This window comes from Solea senegalensis, unplaced genomic scaffold (assembly GCF_019176455.1).
Source record: "Solea senegalensis isolate Sse05_10M unplaced genomic scaffold, IFAPA_SoseM_1 scf7180000015660, whole genome shotgun sequence".
Taxonomy (NCBI): Eukaryota; Metazoa; Chordata; class Actinopteri; order Pleuronectiformes; family Soleidae; genus Solea; species Solea senegalensis.
Window position 1 is genome coordinate 398 of NW_025321408.1, and position 20,599 is coordinate 20,996.

General features: G+C 41.6%; 1 protein-coding gene across 1 annotated transcript in view; it reads left to right on the plus strand.

Moving 5' to 3' along the window:
* Positions 1-3,938: 3,938 nt before the first annotated feature.
* Positions 3,939-20,599, plus strand: part of LOC122762431 (ankyrin repeat and sterile alpha motif domain-containing protein 1B-like) — a 36,592-nt gene continuing 19,931 nt past the window's right edge. Inside the window, exon 1 of the mRNA XM_044017614.1 lies at positions 3,939-4,714. Coding sequence (XP_043873549.1) covers positions 4,584-4,714 — 131 coding nt within the window. The 5' untranslated portion in view covers positions 3,939-4,583. The remainder of the gene's footprint in view (positions 4,715-20,599) is intronic.

The following is a 20,599-nucleotide window of genomic DNA, read 5'->3' on the forward strand; positions in this document are numbered from 1 at the left end:
TAATAATAATAATAATAATAATAATAATAATAATAATAATAATAATAATGCTAACAATATTAATACTAATGATGATAATAATACTAATGATGATAATAATAATAATGATGATAACAATAATAGTAATATAGTATTTATTATTCATGTGATATGATACAGTTTTGTGTAATGTAGTGAAGGAGGTGTCAGAGCAGGAGTAAACCACATGACTGCGTCTCCTCACTGCTCCTCAGATGCTGATGGAGGAGAACGAGTGTCTGAAGGTGGAGTTGTCTCGAGCCAAGATGGCGCTGGCTGAGGCTCAGATGGAGAAGGACTCGCTCATTCACCGCATGAAGAACCTCAAAGTCAACAGCACTTAAACTCTGCAGCCATGACGACTGACACCGGGGGGCGCCGGCGAGCCAGCGAGGCTTTATCAAAGTGATTCAACAAGTCAAGAAAAGGGATTTGTTCTCACTTAACGACTTTAGACTTTAACGAGTCTGAGAGAAGACTCAGACACCTGTGTTTACCTGTTTGTTTGTTTGTTTGTTTGTTTCCACTGTGGACGGAGGATTCACATGTTTGGAGTGAGAGGACCGGACGAGCGCGGTGATGATGACAAAGAGCTCATTTCCTGTGTGCTGGGCTGACTCACACCAACCAATCACAGACCAGGAGGAGCAAACAGGAAGCAGAAGAGGAATAACTGCAGCATCTGTGTTACCATAGAAACCATACCATAGAGGTTCATCTGGAGACATGAACTAAATGAAGCCTGACTTCACCGATCGTCCCCCTCTGACCCTGACCACGGCGTTTTCTTTCATTAAAGTTTCACCATCAAATCTCAGAGTTCGAATCCAGGATTTAGCCACGCCCCCAGTGTGACCACGTCCTGCCATGTCCTACTCAAAAAGATGGAGAATCAAACGAAATCAATGGTGACGGCCATAATACTCTGCACCTTCATATAATAGAATACATATTTGACCAGAGTAATAACAGACAGTACCATGTTCTAACTGTCGGGGGCGCCCATGAGTGCAAGTCCCACATCGTGTGACTAAAAGTCAAAAAACAAGTCAGTTATGACTCCTGCTGGTGTTTTACTCCCCGTCACTGCTCCTCTTCCTCCTCCTCCTCCTCCTCCTCTTCTTCTAATAATAATGATATTAATAATGATCGTGCTGCCCTCTACAATTTCAGATGCTCGGTGTTCGATCGTCTGAACTCAGAAAGAGGAAGAAGAATAAACCCTAACCCCGCCCACATTTCTGCTGTCAAAGTTAATTTAAATCAACAAGAACAAAAACACCAGAGCAGCTAATAATTGTAGACGAGCTTAATGTAGAAGAACTCTGAATGTCCAATCTTTGCAGGAATGTTTTTGCACAAACGGAAACTTTCATATTCACACGAGTGTTTGTTGTACGGGAGTTTTCTACACAACTTTGAATGGATATGCAGTGTTTCTGTGTGTGTGTGTGTGCGTGTGTGCATGTGTGTGTCAGCCAGAACAAGCATTTCATTACAACTCGAGGATGAACTTCCTGTCTCTGTCCCTCCTATTTTTCTACGTGTAAATACGTGCAGCACTTTTGAAATCCGAGGCACTGTAAAAGCAACAAAAACAACTACGCACACGCACACACACACTCACACACGGACACACACACTCGCTGAAGCTGACTGTGTCTTTATGTCATGGACAAGAATTGACCACATTTGCTGCTGCTGTTCATGCTTTTTGACAACGTCAGGAGGGAAAACTCTCCAGTCATTTTATTATTATTATTATTATTATTATTATTATTATTATTATCATAATATATATTATGATAATAATAATTAAACTTAACTTAACAGCAAATAAAAAAGGACTATAGGTTTTGAATTCTCAGCACATTGAGTGTGTGTGTACTCGTGTGGCCGTCATAACTCGAGGTTTCTCTGCAAAATCATTTTCCTCACAGTGCCCCCTTCTGGTGAACTCCACCCTCTGAGAGCCTGTGGTGAAAGAAAAAGATATAAAAGAGTAATAAGTTGTATTTTGTCTGTCAAAGCTGCTGAAAAACTGTTGGGGAAAATAAAAAGAATCCAATTTAAAAGCTTTTTTACTGCTGTTTTCATTCTCTTAAAGTAGGGGAGGGGCTTAGGGCCCCACAAAGGCTTGGTCCGGCCGTGCGTGACGTGAAACATCACTGTGTGCTGAGAAGAAAACATTGTCGTTCTGTGGTGAGTTTACATTTTAACATTTTACTTCTGCACTTTATTTTTCTGTCACATTGAGTTTCTAAGTCCAGTGTGAAAGAGTTGGTGCCATCTAGTGGTGGTTCTCTGCTCACCCCGCCCCTGTCTTAACAAACAATGTTAGATATATAAGTGATTGTATGCGTCTATAAACACTGATGTTTCATAAACTGTGCTGAATGTCTCACCACTGCTCAATACTTTTAAAATCAAATGTTAAAACATCATAAATAACGAGGATTTGTTTCCCACAGCTCAAACAGTTTAGTTGCATATTTTATGTGTGCGGCTCTAAACAGACGACAGTTTGTGCTCATACATGGTCAGGACTTTAAACAGCAGCAGCAGCAGCAGCAGCAGCAGCAGCAGCAGCAGCAACAGTGAGTCATAGCAGGGCATTAAAACTGTGTGTGTGTGTGTGTGTGAGAACATTGCTGCTCTGTTTACATTCTGAAGCTTAACGTCTGTGTGATAACGACTAAGTCACAGCGCGAGAATGTTTATGTAACCACAGCATGAACATGTTCATTTATGTGACTGTGTGCAGAACATTACTTATATATGTATATATATATATATACATACACATATTATAGCTGTTCCAGGTCAAATTTGACTGAAAAACAGCTGGTTTTTGATTCAGCAGTGTGAGTCAGTTCAGTGTCTTATTAATGGACAGAGTTTGAGGAGGACAGACGTCAGGACGAGGATCTAAAAAAACAAACACTCTTCCTGCTTTTTGTAACACTGACTAAAAATAAATCATCGGCATTTTAATGTTTAAAATTCTAAAAAGATCTTTGGTTCAGAAAGTAGCCAGGACACTTGTTATGAGGGACCTGTCTGTCTCTCTGTGTCTGTCTCTCAGTCACAGGTTGTAATGAAACAGCAGCAGAGTGAGACATGGTGCAGGTCCCAGCATGCACAGCGGTTTCTGATCATTTACCAATCATCACACATGGCTAATGACTTCTCACTGTCCACGTGACAGAGGTGATGAAGGACACTTCCGGTCCTCACCTGTCGCCGTGTGTGTGTGTGTCGAGGGGGAGGACACATGGACACTGCGCATGCACCACTTTGATGGAGAGACTTTGTGGCGTGAAAGTAGCAACAACGATCATGTGACTTTTTCTTTTTCTTTCTCTAACACAAAGGCATCATCGCCTCCTGATGATGTTGTGGCTTCATCTCCACGCCCATCCTCAACGACAAGTCACACACACCCACACAGGAAGTGTACCCTATTTACCTACAAAATAAAAGCACAAAAGCGGTGGCTAAACCACTAATGCCGTTTTTCCACCACATGGTCCCAGTTGGTTTTCCATTACAATATAGTTCCTCCTCATCACAGGAATTGATTTTTGGGTTTGATTCTTGTCGGACTTTAGCTCGCGACTCCTCCACTGATGTCATTCTGTGTTTGGTTCAAATCGTTCAAATTGTTTTCTGAGTTTATTTCATCATTAAAGAGCATTTGTATGCATTTAAACAGTTATACTCATGAATTAAAGCAATTTACAAAATAGAAAGTAATGAAAAATTCAAGTAAAAGAGAAATGAATAAACACTTGATAAAATGAATATAGATTTCTTTGAACATGTATAAAATGACAATAATTGAGTTCATCAATGAAGATAAAAGTGATGAATGAATTAAATAAATACATAATTTTGACAGATAATGAGTAACTGTGCTTAACATTAATAGTATTTTACTCTTTGTACCAAACTAGAAGAAAAACTTCAACATTTTCCGGAAATCTTATTTTGAAAGGCGTGACAGGAAACGCTTCTATCGCATCCCGGCTAACGTGACACGGGTCTGACGATCCACACAGAGCAGACACCGGCGGCCACTGGTGCTCACGGCACGGGCAGAGGAGTCGAGTGCAGCGGGACCGGAGAGCTTCACCTGCCGGCGTCAGGTGGAGGCTCCGCGGGGACAAAGAAGACTTTTATCGGGGTTCTTTTTCCCCCTTCACTTCTCACCGGTGTTTCACGGAGCTGCCGCGCGTGTTTTCACCGAGGTTCTACCGGAGGAGCAGCGCGAGGACAACACGGTGATTACGTGCAGGTGTGTGTGTGTGTGTGTGTGTGAACGTGTGATAGACGGAGGAGCAGCTTCAATAAACCTCCTTTTATCACCGTGAAGCAGGAGGAGCAGGAGGAGAAACCTCCGCATGTTTCGCCTCAGTGGACTGTGAGGCAAGTAGGAGACCCAGGAGGAGGAGGAGGAGCAGTAGTAGCAGCAGCAGCAGCAGCAGGAGGAGCAGCAGGAGGATTTATGGGAGATTCGCTGGATTTGTTTCATCTTCGCCGCGACGCTGTAACTTGTGTCCGGGATGGGGAAAGAGCACGAGCTGCTGGAAGCTGCCCGGACCGGGAATGTCGTCCTGGTGGACAAACTGCTGAGTGGGAAGAAGGGGATTCTCGGGTCCGGGTCCGGGTCCATCCCTCTGACCAACCTGCTGAGGTAAGAGGAGGCAAGGGAACCAGGGAGGAAACGAAGGTGGGTGGGAGGGAGGGAGTGAGTGAGGGAGGGAGGGGAGTTCCCATGTGTGAAAATGACAAATGATCAGTGTGTGTGTGTGTGTGTGTGTACACACACATACCAACGCGTACCTTTAATATTCAGGATGAAAAATATCGAAATATTCACTGTGTGCCTTTAAAAGTGCAGTTTATGATCAAACGATATAAATGTACAGCACATGAGAACATGAAGGTCCTGAAACAACTATTCATCAATTCATAAATGATCAACTCATTCTTATCATAAATGTGTTGATTTGTCAGCTTATTAAATGTCAATAGTTTGATCTCATTGACAGCATTTTTAACACGTTATGGAACAAACTCTTACTCTGTTAAAGGAGAAAAGAACAAACTCTTACTCTGTTAAAGGAGAAAAGAACAAACTCTTACTCTGTTAAAGGAGAAAAGAACAAACTCTTACTCTGTTAAAGGAGAAAAGAACAAACTCTTACTCTGTTAAAGGAGAAAAGAACAAACTCTTACTCTGTTAAAGGAGAAAGGAGCAAACTTTACTCTATTAAAGGAGAAATAACAAACTCTTACTCATTAAGGAAAAGAATAAGCTACTCTGTTAAAGGAGAAAAGAACAAACTCTTACTCTATTAAAGGAAAAAGAAATAAACTCTTACTCTATTAAAAGGAAAAGAACAAACTCTTACTCTGTTAAAGGAGAAAAGAACAAACTCTTACTCTATTAAAGGAGAAAAAGAACAAAAACACTCTACTAAAAGGAGAAAATAACAAACTCTTACTCTGTTAAAGGAGAAAAGAACAACACTCTGTTAAAGGAGAAAAGAACAAACTCTTACTCTATTAAAGGAGAAAATAACAACTCTTACTCTGTTAAAGAAAATAACAAACTCTTACTCTGTTAAAGGAGAAAAGAACAAACTCTTACTCTGTTAAAGGAGAAAAGAACAAACTCTTACTCTGTTAAAGGAGAAAAGAACAAACTCTTACTCTGTTAAAGGAGAAAAGAACAAACTCTTACTCTGTTAAAGGAGAAAACCACAGAAATGATACGATAAAGTAATAAATAAATAAAATAGTATAAAAAGCTGATTTAGTAATGAAATGCAAAGATCAACGATCACATGACGACAAAGTGATGTAGTTCAGAATAAAAAGGATAGAAGTTAATCTGGTCTAATCCAGGATTTCACTACAGTTCTCACTGTGTCTGCCTTTTTATTATAATCCTGATTCTAAGTAAGTTAAACACAAGGAGCAGAGGAAACTGTGCGTGTGTGTGCGTGTGTGTGCGTGTGTGTGTGCGTGTGTGTGTGTGCGTGTGTGTGTGTGTGTGTGTGTGTGTGTGTGTGTGTGTGTGTGTGTGTGTGTGTGTGTGTGTGCGTGTGTGCGCGCACCTTCACAGTTCATCAGCTTCTTCACCTGCAGGAAAAACCTTTTGTTGAATGAAGTTCAGAGCAGATATTGATATTGATATTAATATGTGGACTTCTTGTAAGATATGTCACGTGTTACTTTTCAAACGTGGAGCCACTTTCTGCCCTCAGGGGTCAAAGGTCGTGCTACATGCTTCTTGACCCACTAACACATTTTTGGTGGAGATAAAGTTCAGTACTTTGTTGAAAGTGAAGTTTGTTATTGGTATTTGCTCGTGTGCGTCTGTGTTGTGTTGTTGTGTTTCTTCCTGTGAGTGAGAAGGATTATAATCATTATCACAAACAAGAGTTTAAAAACCTGCTATAAATACATATAAAGGAGAAAAGGTTGCATTTAAACTCATGTTTGTGTTGATTGTGTACAAACACAACACGACACACTTGCTCTATGAATCACTGAATGTCACAATAAATGACTTCAGTGCTGAGGAGATTGAAGGGAAACACTGTGTGTGTGTGTGTGTGTCTGTGTCTGTCTCACACACCTTCTGATTGAGAGGCATTTGTGCTGTAGCAGATGAGTGAGTCAGCAGAGGTGTGTGTGTGTGTGTGTGTGTGTGTGTGTGTGTGAGAGTGTGTGAGTGTGTTGTGTGTGTGTGTGTGTGTGAACATTATGGGAATTGTGTCCTGGAATCAATGCACAGTTTCCCATGTTAAGGCGTCTGAGCCATTCATGGCATTCCTAAGTCATGAGGTTCTTTTTTTCACTGAGAGAATCACACTGGACCGCCAAGTGGGACGTGACCGTGGACTCCCTCTCACACAGTGTACACACACACACACACACACACACAGGATGTAGGGAAGTCGCTGCAGTTCTGTGGAAAATCAATGATCTCAGTGGTTTTTAACGGCTCATATTTTGTCATAGATGATGTTTGCTGTACATCACTGTGTGTGTGTGTGTGTGTGTGCGTGTGCGTGTGCGGCATTCATTCACAGCAGCTCCTTCTTCATCAAACCTGAGCTCATTTGTTCTGAAAGTCCAGTTTGTTTGTGTGACTGTAAACTGAACTCTGACCCCAACACAGGAAGAGGACGACAACACAGAGCATTGTGGGTAAACACAACCAAAACATACGTGTGTGTAAAACGATAGGCGGGAGAAATGTGAGTGTGTTGTTGCAGCGTTTGTGTGTCGTATGTTCACATCAAAGAGGATTCTTGCTGCAGCGCCTCCTCAGGCCAGGAGGGGAACACTTGTGTTTTAGAAATACAGGCTCCAGACTGTTGTGTTTTCATGTTTATAAACTCATTTTATCATTTAGTTTGAATCACTGATGAAAAGTCACCACTCATTCCAGGCGTGCGTGCGTGCGTGCGTGCGTGCGTGCGTGCGTGTGAGTGTGTGAGTGAGTGATCAAACTCAGAGCCTTCTTACGTCTCCATTAGGTTTGGGCCAAACTCTGCTGCAGCATCCTGCCAAAGAAACTGAGACCTACACACACACACACACACACACACACACACACCCAATCATCTCTCTCTCTCTCTCTCTCTCTCTCTCTCCTCCTCTCTGTCCATCTGCTTCCCTGGATGTTCAGCTTTGTTTCCATCTCACTCTTCTCTCCTCCTAAACTGTGCAGGAGCTGCTCCTCCTCCTCCTCCTCCTCCCCCCGTATCTCTCTCTCTCTGTCGTCCTCTCTCTCTCTCATGTTTCATGCTGCATCGTGTGTGTGTGAGCAGACAGATCACCTGTTGTCTCTTTCTCTCACTAACTCTGACATACAGACCATAATATGATGTTTGGAGCGCACGCGCGCACACACACACACACACACACACACACACGTTTGATAAGGACCACATGAATGTGAGTGTAAATAAACACACACACAGTTAGTCTGTCTTTGAATCTGGTGTAAAATAATAATCACACTTATTACAAAGCTCTGGATGTTTTTCTAGTCGTGAGCGTTGTTTGGCACAGCTGTCGTCTCTACTCACCTCTATGGTTTTATCGACTTATAATGAGAATTAAAGTCATATTTTAGTGGAATGATCTGTTTGTTAAACTCTCACTGTGACCAACATTTAAACAGCATTGTTTAAACATTTAAACAAAGCATTGTTTCATGCATGTGTGAGTGGTTGAGTGTTAGTTTTCTGCTGCTGCTGCTGCTGATGCTGCTGCTGATGATGAAGCTGAAGCTGGAACATAGATTTGTCTTTGACCTGACTCACAGTTCTGTTCATGACTGAAGCTCCATCTTCTCCATGGCGAGCCTCAGTCGTTCTGCCTGTCTGTCTGCCTGTCTGCCTGACTGTCTGTCTGTCCGTGTTTCCCAGTGTGAGAAGTATGTGACAAATGAGTCTGTTTAAGAAATATTCATCTGCTGTCTAACGTAATTGACATGTTTCACAAAGTGCTCGTTTGACTTTGTCCTAAAGTGAGCGTCCTAACTTTATGTGTCCTGAAAAGTTAAACTCAGCGTGCGGGACGTTATTTTGGGTCTAAAACAGAGCGAGGGCTGGAAGTGTTTGAGAGGATGAATGAGTGACTGTCCCCAGGCTTTAGACCTCTAACCTCCACACTCTCTGTTTTCTTTAGAGCTTTGAATATTTTTGTCCATAATTGCACTTTTGCAGTTTTCCATCCATTCAGAGGTTCAAAGTCGTCAGTGTTAGTTACTAAACAAATGTGCAGCTACAATCAAACATCAAACATTGAAAAGATGCATCATTGGGATGTTCGATGTTGGAAAGCTGAGTCATTGTTGCTCTTTCAGTGAATTGTGGTGCAGGTTAATATTGTGTGTTGTTTTATTTCTTTAGAAAACAAAGAAAAGAAGAAATAATCATGTATTGAAGTGAAGAATAAGAACATGCTCAGATTTTCCTCTGTCGTCTGTGACTCGGTGTTAAAACAGGGAAACACGAGCTCTGCTGAGTAAGCGCTCGTGAATCCTGGACCCCCTGCTGACTTCAACCTACGCACCATCCCATAATCTCAATGTCTCTCCCGGACTGGCTGTGTTTTGTCTCTTCCTTCCTTCCTTTACATTGATTCTGTGACTTTTACAACAAACATGAGACGACGTGATGAAACTGGAACAAAGAGCCAACAATAATGTTTAGTAAATGTGTTCGTAAAGAAATTCAAAATATTGTATTTTATTTGTGTGAAAAAAACACTTTGTTTGCTGTGGTCAAGATTTAGTTTGCTCCGCCTCTTTTGTGTTTGTGATTCTGACCATGGGCGGGGCTTCCTAAGCTGAACATCCATGGTCCTGCTGATTGGCTACTGAGTTTTGTAGTGACATCTGAGTGGAGCGGAAGAAGTCACGACGTGATAACGTCAGATTCTAAATGTTAGATAGTGAATATTATTTTGTCAGTTCTGTGTGTGTGTGTGTGTGTGTGATTTTTATAGCTCCTTCTCCTCCTCTCGGTCTCCACCCCCTTGTTTTCCTCCCTTTTTCTTTTTTGTTTTTTCTGAAGTGATGAGTAAATGAACGTCTTTGTCTTTCTCTCTGTAGAGTAACCTGCTCATCACGCCATTCACTGATTATACGCTGCACACACTGTTGTGCGCTGCAGTGTGCGTGTGTGTGTGCGTGTGTGTGTGTGCGCGCGCGCCTGCAGGCAGGAAGAGAGAGTGATGGTGGGTTGGAGGAGAGCGATAGTAGAGGGGTAGCAGCCGTGGTAGGAGGGATGAAGAGGATGAGGAAGGTTGTGGGGGCGGGGTTATGGATTTTCTCCCAGGTTACTTCTGCAGCTCTTTTATTCTTTTCTTTGTCTATTTCTGTCTCTTCATCCTTGAAACACATTTAACTTCCAGTTTACAGAAGTTTTATTGACATGGAACAAAATCCTTTGGTGTGGGTTCTATAATGTATGATGATACACTGTACCCTCACCCTAATGTATGATGATACACTGTACCCTCACCCTAATGTATGATGATACACTGTACCCTCACCCACTCCCATCTCTTCTGATCTCTCACTGTTCCTATAAAAATATGCTTAATGATGTTATGATGAATAATTGTTGACGATGTGGTTTTACTGCTCAGCTAATGCTAAATCTTTAGCCTGCAGTGTCTCTGAACTACGAAGGAGTGTTAGGGCCAGAGAATGTCAGAGAATGTCAGAGAATGTCCTTATTATAGCTGATTCCGAAGTACAGCTTGGGTTAGGGGTAAGGTTAACCTTAACCCTAACCCTAACCCTAGCCTTTTTTCATTTACTTAAACCAGCTTTTTAATGTATTGAACTGCTTCATTTAATTTGATAACAGCATGTTTTATACACGTTTCGGGGCCCAAATGTGTCCATACACGTGTGTTCACGGTTTCATCACAGAGTCACGTGTGTTCACGGTTTCTCTCCCTCCGTCTGTCTCTCTGTTTCTCCATCGTTGTCCCGTCTGTCCTCCTGTCTGTCCTCCCGTGTCTCATACTCTGTGTCCATGTGCTGACACCTGTCAGTCAACGTGTGTGCGTGACAGATGGACTCATATGTTAGTGTATTTATATGAAAATGTTTAATATAAATGTATGCTTTTAATTTGTATAATGTGTGTGTGTGTGTGTGTCACAGAACCATCACTAAGATTTAATGTTGTAGAGTAAATAATAATAATAATGAATGTTATTTTTTTATTATTTTTATGGCTTAGTTTATTCTGTTTTTCTGCCAAACTGAGCTGAACTCAGCTGCTGTTTATTTCTCTGAATCCTAAACTACGGTCTTCACAGTCTCTCTGATTGTGACCGACAGTTCATCTGCTTTCACACTGATCTGTCAGCAGCGTTGCTCCATCCCTGTCTGTCTGTCTCTCTCGCTGTGCTCTTGTTGTTGTGAGTGAGCGTCTCTCACAGACAGACAGACAGACAGACAGACGTGTGGCCTCTTTGACACTGAGTGTGGGTCAGAACCTTTACAAAAACCTTGTCCGTGATACGATGTATCTTCACTGTGTCTGTGAGAATTGCTGAGTCATTCCAGGACATCTGTGTGTGTGTGTGTGTGTGTCCTGCTGCTTCCTGACGACACACACTGTCCCCGTCTCCTCTGTGTCTCCCAGACAACGGGCCGGGTGAATGTGAGAGGTCAGAGGTCAGAGGGAGAGACGCTGGATATAGACCAGAGTTGTTTACGACGGAAAGAAACCAGAGAAATCCTGGTTTCATTTAAACACTAACATCATCATGATCAGCTGATGATGTTAGTGTTTAAATCTCTGACACTGTTCATGTCACAGGATTAAACTTTATTATCATTAACTAATCAACATGTTTCCCACTTCCCAACAGCTAAATGATAATCTTAAAATGCTCATTTGTATTGATGAAAACTGGTCATCGATGTAGTTTTATTTTATTATTTTTCATCCACTCTGCACTTGAGCTTTCTGCTGAGTCATCAGCTTCACACCTGTGAGCTCGACTTGTTCTGAGGTTAAAGTCAGGACTGATGCTGAACTCTGAGACAACTCAGACCTAAACCTGTTCACACACTCACTTTATGGGGACAAAAATCAATCAATCGTGTGTGTGTGTGTGTCGTGTGTGCGTGTGTGTGCGTGTGTGCGTGTGTGTGTGTGTGCGCCTGTACCTTTTTTTACTGCAGCCAGGTGTTAACGCAGGATTGAACAGACGCTCCGTCCACGTTCAATCCACAGACTTTATGACCTTTGACCTTTGAGCTCTGTTGTGTTTGTTTTCTTCACTTTGACAAATATCGTGATATGAGTGTTTTGTAACACACTGATCGTCGTCGTATCGTGACATTGTATCGACAACTTCTTCTCTGGCTTTAGATAAAAGCCATCCATCCATCCGTCCATCCATCCATCCATCCATCCGTCCATCATGGACAGATCATTCATTTATCTGTTTTGATGATGATGGGGAAGTTGTACAGTGACTAAATGTTAATTTGGTGTCAGAGATGATGATGATGATGATGATGACGATGATGTGTAAAGGTAGTGCAGTGAGATGAAGTCTTGTTGTGTGGGAGTTTCCCACGCTGGCCTCCCTCCCTCTCCTTCCCTCTCCTTCCCTCTCCCTCCCTCTCCCTCCCTCCGGCCTCATCTGAGCGAGGACGAGCGGTCGTTTCCCACCATGTGTTGGTGCGTGACAGGAACAGAGTAAACATGAGAGTCGTGCAGGCAAATTGGTTGAATTTATTTTTAATTCCTGAAAGTGAGGTTGGATTTACATGGATGATTTTCACAGCTTGAGAGCACATTGAAGTTCATGAATAGCCTTTAGGTTTACTGAAGCATGAGCTGTGTGCGCTCTTTGTTTCATAACGCTCTCACAGCTGTGACTTTTACGTCAAACGCCGTAACACAATCTACTTTCATCTTTAATAAGCACAGACATGAGCCAGTGAGGTCGTCAGAGCTGTGCGTGATCTCACTGGACACGATGGTGTTTGTTTATAGTATGTGTAAAAACAGCAAGCCTCTTTGCATATATAATGACACACTCTGCTCACACACTCACACACAGAATTGTATGTTTCTCTGTAATTGGCTCTTGTTTGTGCGCACTTTTCTCTCAGTGTGTGTGTGTGTGTGTGTGTGTTGTTCCTCTTTAAACGGCCTGACACACACTCTAAATTACACCACGCTGTGTTTCCACCGTTGTGCCTGAGATTATAAGAAACAGAGACGTCTTGTATTGGTGCAGGTGTGTTGTTGCAAAGCAAAAACAAGACGAGTGTCAAAGGTGCTCGCTGCACACCCGACGCTCGTCATTCATCTTAAACTTGGCTGTTTCCTCTGCTGTTGTGAGTTTCATGCTGAAAAGCTTCTTCTCCTTTTGTGCCTTTGCACCGTTCTCATGTTTTGCATTTACCAAACAAGCTGGAATCAGCTTCTGTGCACACACAACAGATGATGCAGGACAATGGAATGTCCACAGAACACAAACCAGCGTCTCTGCCTCAAACCACAGATGGGCTCTGATACGAGTTAGAAATGCGTGGTTATGTTTCATGTGTTATGGAATAATGGGGTGCATCTCTATGCAGATGATGAACTGATGTGGATCACGGATGCAGGATTAGGTTTGAGTCTGATGATGAAAGATCACTCTGACATTCAAAACATAACTTTAACAGAAATCATTTTAAATCTGTTTTTCTGTCTGTCGTCCTCCACCAGCTTGCAGAGTTCTGATGACTTTAGTTTCTTTTTCTCACTCAGACGATAGTGTTCTTGTTTACTGACTTTAGCAGCTCAGTCTGTAAAGAATCGTGGCTGAAATGCATGTGAGGTTCAGTTATTCATGTGTGTCATGGAAAACACACACAGAGAGAAGCTTTTTCATGTAATACAAATAACAAAAACGTGTTGAGTGAAAACACGGATATCTCTGGATAACGAAGCGCACACACACACACCAGTCACAGAATGAAACATCCCAGAGGCCACTCGTGTTTCTTCTATGGCTTAGTTGAGCTAAATGAATTGCCTCTCATGTAATAATCTTCTCCTTTATCAGCTCTGTGGTTTGAGAAGAGGCTAAAATCAGTCTGTGCAGATGACTTGTGAAGAATGGAGCCATTATCTTTGATTTGATCTTTCTTATTTAAACATTCAGGACCTGCTTCTGTTTTACTGAGCTGTAAATAAAGAGTCAGCGTTTTTTATGCACATTTTCAATTTGAGCTGAAAAAAAATCAAAAAACCTTCAGATTTATGCTCGAGGTCGAGATTCAGATGTTTCCTTATCAATGAAAGACGTCGCGCTCATGACTCGTCACTGCCCGACCAATCACAGGCCGGCAGGCTGATGATGTCATTGTCCCCTGACATGACGTTATCTTTGGGAAATAACGTCTGTGTGTGTGTGTGCGCGCGCAGTAGTTAAAACAAACACACAAACGCACCCACACATTTGCAGCTGTGTGTGACAAAGAAATCAAACTCTGAGGAGAAACCAGGACAGAGTCAGGCTGATCGTCAGCAGGGTCCCTGTTCTGTATGAATGCATGAGCAGTATGAATGCATGAACAGTATGAACAGTATGAATGCATGAACAGTATGAACAGTATGAATGCATGAACAGTATGAACAGTATGTAGACACACACACACACACACACACAGTTCAGGGACGAGCTATTTTGATAGCTGTGATAAATAGCTTGGCTCACACACTCATGGCTTCAATACCTTTTTTGTGGTGGATAATTGTGTGCAGCTGTGTGTGAACAAACAACACTGCGCATGTCAGTGTGTGTGTGTGTGTGTGTGTGTGTGTGTGTGTGTGTGTGTGTGTGTGTGTGTGTGTGTGTGTGTGTGTGTGTGTGAACAAGGAGGAGAATAGTGAGTACGTTTGGGAAAGAGCAACAAGAACAAGAGAGCGACACATGGACGAGTTATGCATGAACAGTATGAACGCATGAACAGTATAAACGCATGAGCAGTATAAATGCATGAGCAGTATGAACGCATGAACTCATGAACAGTATAAATGTGTGAGCAGTATGAATGTATGAACAGTATGAACACATGAACAGTATCAATGTATGAACAGTATGAACACATGAACAGTATGAATGTATGAACAGTATGAACACATGAACAGTATGATGAACAGTATGGATGTATGAACAGTATGAACGCATGAACAGTATGAATGTATGAACAGTATGAAGCATGAACAGTATAAAGCGTGTGAACAGTATAAATGTGTGAACAGTATGAATGTATGAACTCATGAACAGTATAAATGTGTGAGCAGTATGAATGTATGAACAGTATGACACATGAAGTATGAATGTATGAACAGTATGAACACATGAACAGTATGAATGTATGAACAGTATGAATGTATGAACAGTATGAACAGTATGAACACATGAACAGTATGAACGCATGAACAGTATGAATGTATGAACTCATGAACAGTATGAATGTATGAACATTATGAATGTATGAACAGCATGAACGCATGAACGGCGCACATGAGAAGCCTCCTTGTTTTAGCTTAGCTTAGCTTAAAAACAGGACACAGCATCATAAATGAAGAGGTTTGATCTTATTTTCCTTAGTAGTAACAAAGGTATATTATTATTATTATTATTATTATTATTGTTATTATTATTGTTGTTATTATTATATTATATTATGCCCTGACGTGGTTTTGTACGCGACACAAACGTTTTGCTGAATCATTAGAATCATTAGAATGACTTCCTGTCGGTGAACGAGCTGACTCGTCCGTGACTCAGACGTTTAGTAAATGTCGCAGATGAACTGGTGTCTTTTTAACGCGCTCTGACTCTTCAGTGACTCTCTGACCAATCAGAGGGCGGCAGACTGATGACGTCACAGTATCGAGCTGAGTCATGATAGATCTGTATAAAGCAGATAAATGGTGGTTGATGGTTTCCTACGTTTAACTTGTCCCGTTAGAGCGAATGGATCTGCTTCCACTTGCTTTTGTCTTTACTTTGACTCGTTGACAGACAGACAGACAGACAGACAGACAGACGGGTTAGACGTGTTGATGAGTCACTGACCGACACACACTTCACTTTCCCCTCAGGGATGATGAGCGTTTCATTTCCTCTCATTACAGAATCAATACAGTTTCCCTTCACGTTCACAATTTGACTTGCTAATATAAACTGGAGTGTAAATGTCTCCCACTCATCACACTTTAACAACTCCTATTACACTTTAGAATACTGGAGAAAACCACTCTCACCGTTATCGAATAACTATTATCGAATATAATGATAAACATATGAAAGCAGGGATGGTGAGATGCATGAACACATGAATACTCCTCTGTTGTTGAGTTTCCTGCCTCTTTAAAGCTCTTTACTAAAGAAACAGAACAAGCTTTATTTTCATGCTTCTTTCTGCCAAACGGAGTCAACACATCAAACAACATTGGGAACGATGCCCGCACACGCGCACACGCACACACGCACACACGCACACGCGCACACACGCACGCACACACACACCAACATGAACTGAAGATTGTCATCAGGAGTTTGACACGCTTGTAAATATTTATCCTGAAAAACATGAATATTTATTTGGCTCCTCACAAACAACATGCTACACTGTCTCCTTTGTGCTTTTGACAAGTTGGAAAAATGTTCTCTGCTTTTTAAATAAGTTCCTCTGAATCTGTAAATCTGAGCTGGTTTCCATACAGTGATGTCACAATGAGGATCTCTTGGATAATCTGGAGACACCTGCGTGGATTAAGTGCAGATCACAGTTTACCTGTCGTGTGTTTACCTCTGTGGTTTCAGAGCAGTCAAATGAAATGATGGGGTAATACGTTCATGTCATTTTATACACTGACCTGCCACTTTATTAGGTACACAGTCACTTACATCAGCTCGTCTCGACCATGGCTGATAAGTTTGTGTTAAACAGTGACACATGTGTACCTAATAAAGTGGCTAAAGCCCAAAATGGCAGGTCTGACACACACACGCACACACATAATATAATATGATATAATATAATATAATATAATGTAATATAATATAATATAATACAGTATATGTGAGAAGACAATGCAAAGAATTTCCTGACGGAGGTCGCTCATTGTTTATAAATCTGCAGAAGTGAGAGACGGAAACATGGAAAAGCAAAGCTTGTCAGACCTTATATGGTCATGATGGCTCCCTGCTACTGCCCTGACACACACACACACACACACACAGAACAAAGTCATGTAAATGTTTAGTTTGTGAGCGAGTGAACCAGTTTCTTTGTCTCATGTTTCACCTCCAAGTAAACCTCCACTTCATCGTCGAGGCCTTTGCTGATGATGATGATGACGATGACGATGATGACGATGCTTTAGACGTGCACCTGCATGATGATGATGATGACGATGACGATGACTCGATGCGACCGTTTCTCACCTGATGATCACATGACTATTAAGTAATGGTAAAGCTGCTGACTCTGCAGACTGAGTGGTGAACACTGGGGTCACGTGATGCATTGTGCTGTCGTTGTGGACACTTTGGTTCATGTGTAGAAACGTGATCGCGACACTAACATGTGTCATTTATCTGAACATAGAGGTTCTGTTCATGTCTGTGCTGCAAACACGATACATTATTACTCTTTAAAGTGGAATAACGTCTTCATTCATCTTCATCACTCAGGAGGACAACTTGGTCTTTATCTGTGTGCATTGATTTCACACAAGTCATTTTTGCTTATTGTCAAAGTATTGACAAAGACAACATAGAATTGTTCATATTCTACATTTTTGGTGACAGGTTTATGTGACAGCTGCTTCATTATAAAATAAATTGATGTTTTTATGTAGAAGCTCTCGAACTGAAATAATATTGTTAATTGCCTGTCTGTCTGTCTGTCTGTCTGTCTGTCTCCTTGTGTTGAATCAAAACAAGTGTCGGTCTTGATTTGTTTGCCCACTTTAAAGATGGCGTCCTTTAACTTTAACGTGTAAAGATGAGATCTGTCATGGTCGCGTCCTCAAACAATAAGTTAGATTTAAATCACTTTAACCAGCATCTGTTAGATGTAATAATAATATTATTATAATATTCTGTGTAGTTACTTGGTTCATAAAAAGATGACGTTCTAATGATTGTTTTGTTCTGGAGAACTTGTCTCAGTCAGTCACTACTTGTTTGGAGTGACTGACTGAAACTAGGCTAACAGAGAATCAGCTTCCTGTTTACACACACACACACACACACGCACACACACACACACACACACACACACACACACACACACACACACACACACACAGCTGAGTAAACCACCAACCAAGATCAATGGCTTCATCAATACACTCCCTAAATCCCAGTGGGATGTAGTGCAGCTACTCGATTGCGTGTGTGTGTGTGTGTGTGTATGTCATATTGTTGTCTGTGTCGTGTCTTTCTGTCTTGGTATTTCTTGTATCTCTAATGTGTCTGTGTGTGTGTGTGTGTGTATGCGCCTGTGTGTGTGCGTGTGTGTGTGTGTGTGCCTGTGTGTGTGCCGTGTGTGCCTGTGTGTATGTAACCTGTGTGTAATGGGTATGTGTGTGTGTGTGTGTGCCTGCGTGTGTGTGTGTGTGTGTGTGTGTGTGCGTGTGTGTGCATGTGTGTTCTCCAGATAATTGTAAAGATAAATGACTTCCTGTGATAGGAGTCGTGACCTCTTGACCTCGTATTGAAAGTGTCAGGTGATGCGAGGTTGTCGCAGGGCGTTTTTTGTGTGTTTATGGGATGTATTTTAGGTTTTTAACTCTTAGACCGTTTGTGAGAGAAAATTCTAGAACATTCAAAAACTATGTGTGTTAATGTAACATTCACATATCTGTACTTTATATTTCTAGTAACTTGAACATTCCCTCAACTCTCTTTGTTACTTGTTACCAAATCAGAAGAACAGTTGGTATTATGGTCTGTATTTATATAGAACCTTTCTAGTTTTTACTACAGTTTCCACTCATTCACACATCTTTATTCACTCATTCATTCACACATCTTTATTCACTCATTCATTCACACATCTCTATTGACTCATTCATTAACACATCTTTGTTCACTCATTCATTCACACATCTTTATTCACTCATTCATTCCCACATCTCTATTGACTCATTCATTAACACATCTTTGTTCACTCATTCATTCACACATCTTTGTACACTCATACACACTCACGCAGAAGGGAAGTCTGACAGATGATCTCAGATTATCTGAGATTACCTGGTGCATCGGTCTGATCAGGCGTCTCAAACGTTTCGGCGGGAGGACGAAGGTGTTTCTCAGCGTCTTCGCTCCTGTCCTTTGAAGACGATGCTGTGCTTTGATGTTGACTCAACTTTTGTGCGACTTTAACGTCCACGATGAGAGAAAGTGCTTCTTTCTTTTTTTTTTTACCACTTGAAAGGCTTCATACTCCTGCGTGGTCTTTTAGAAATAATTCAAATGAGACATCTGAAGAGTGAGAATATTCTGCCCTCGTATGTTTTTGAATTGCTTGAAGGCTCACACATTCATATCAAGCATATTCAGCTCGTTCAGCTCAGTGAAAACCACAATTATTTTACATTTCTTTTCTTCATTATAATAACACTGAACACTAAAGGAAATGAATGGAGCAGAGGTGTGAATCACAACGCTGATACGTGTTTAACTGTTTACTTCTATTATTCATTCATGAAATATGGATTTAATGTGATGCTTACTTGCTTTTGTTGTTAGTTACACACTGTAGCTTTGTTTTAAAGCACTTTTCCTGCTGTAGAACATGTTCGTTCCTGCTGCAGCAGCTCACCTCCGGGATCTCATCACATGCTGCCTCCTAATTCCATTTCAGCTGTGCTGGCTGTGGCCGGCTTCATGGAGACTCTGTTGTGTGACTGTTGTGTGACTGTTGTGTGACTGTTGTGTGACTGTTGTGTGACTGTTGTGTGACTGAGCTGCCGTGGACACAATCATGCTGCAACTTTGACCTACAGTCGGACTTTGTTGGCTTTAGTGGCGACACTTTCTGACCAATCAGAGGCCGGCAGTCTGATGACGTCACAGTCAGCTCAGCTGAACCTCGTCAGAGCAGGAAGTAAAATAGTAGCATGTATCAGGCTCGGTGAGTGTGTTTTAAAGTACGTCCTCTGCTGTTTTCCTCTGTTTTGGTCTCCACCACCAACTCTTACTCTGAAGGAGATCAAAGTGATTTCAGCTTTGGTGATGTATGAACTCATACAGGATCTTCCTGGAGTCGTGTTCCCGAACGATGTGGAAGTCCACAGCATCAGTGTTTGTATTTGTGTCAGTGAACGCACAACATGACGTTGTGTTCTGTGCGACACGTGAAGGTGTCGTGAACGCAACGCCTCCCTCTGCTCACACACACACACACACACACACACACAGAGTGAGAACAGTGTGTACACAGTGCTGCACAAAGTGACCACATTTATTTGTGCAGGTCTCGTTTTATTTGACTCTGGCTTTGACTCTATGTGTGTGTGTGTGTGTGTGTGTGTGCGCGCGTGTGTGTGCGTGTGCGTGCGTGCGTGTGCGTGGGCATGAAAGCATCTTTGTTGGTGCACTCCTCCTTGTTTTGTGCAGCAGTTTGACGGCGTCTGTGTTCACAGTTGATTTCTGATATCAGTAAAAATAAAAGCTGAGATTAAAGAGATAAAGATGTTTAAACGCTGACAGTACAAACATAATAATGATACTAACATCACCGCGCTCACATGATCACAGAGAATGTGTTTATGTCTTTTATCTTTTCACAGTTTGTGTTAAATGAAACATTGATGTGATATTTGGATCAGTGTTTATATTTCCTCTGTGATCTCCGTGCTGATCCTGACACTTATTAATATTTCTTTAACGTTTACTATAAGTGTAAAATAACAGCACTCACAGAAGAAGAAGTTTACTGAGCAAATGAAGGAGAAAAATAAAGTCGTCTCTCACCACTAGATGTCAC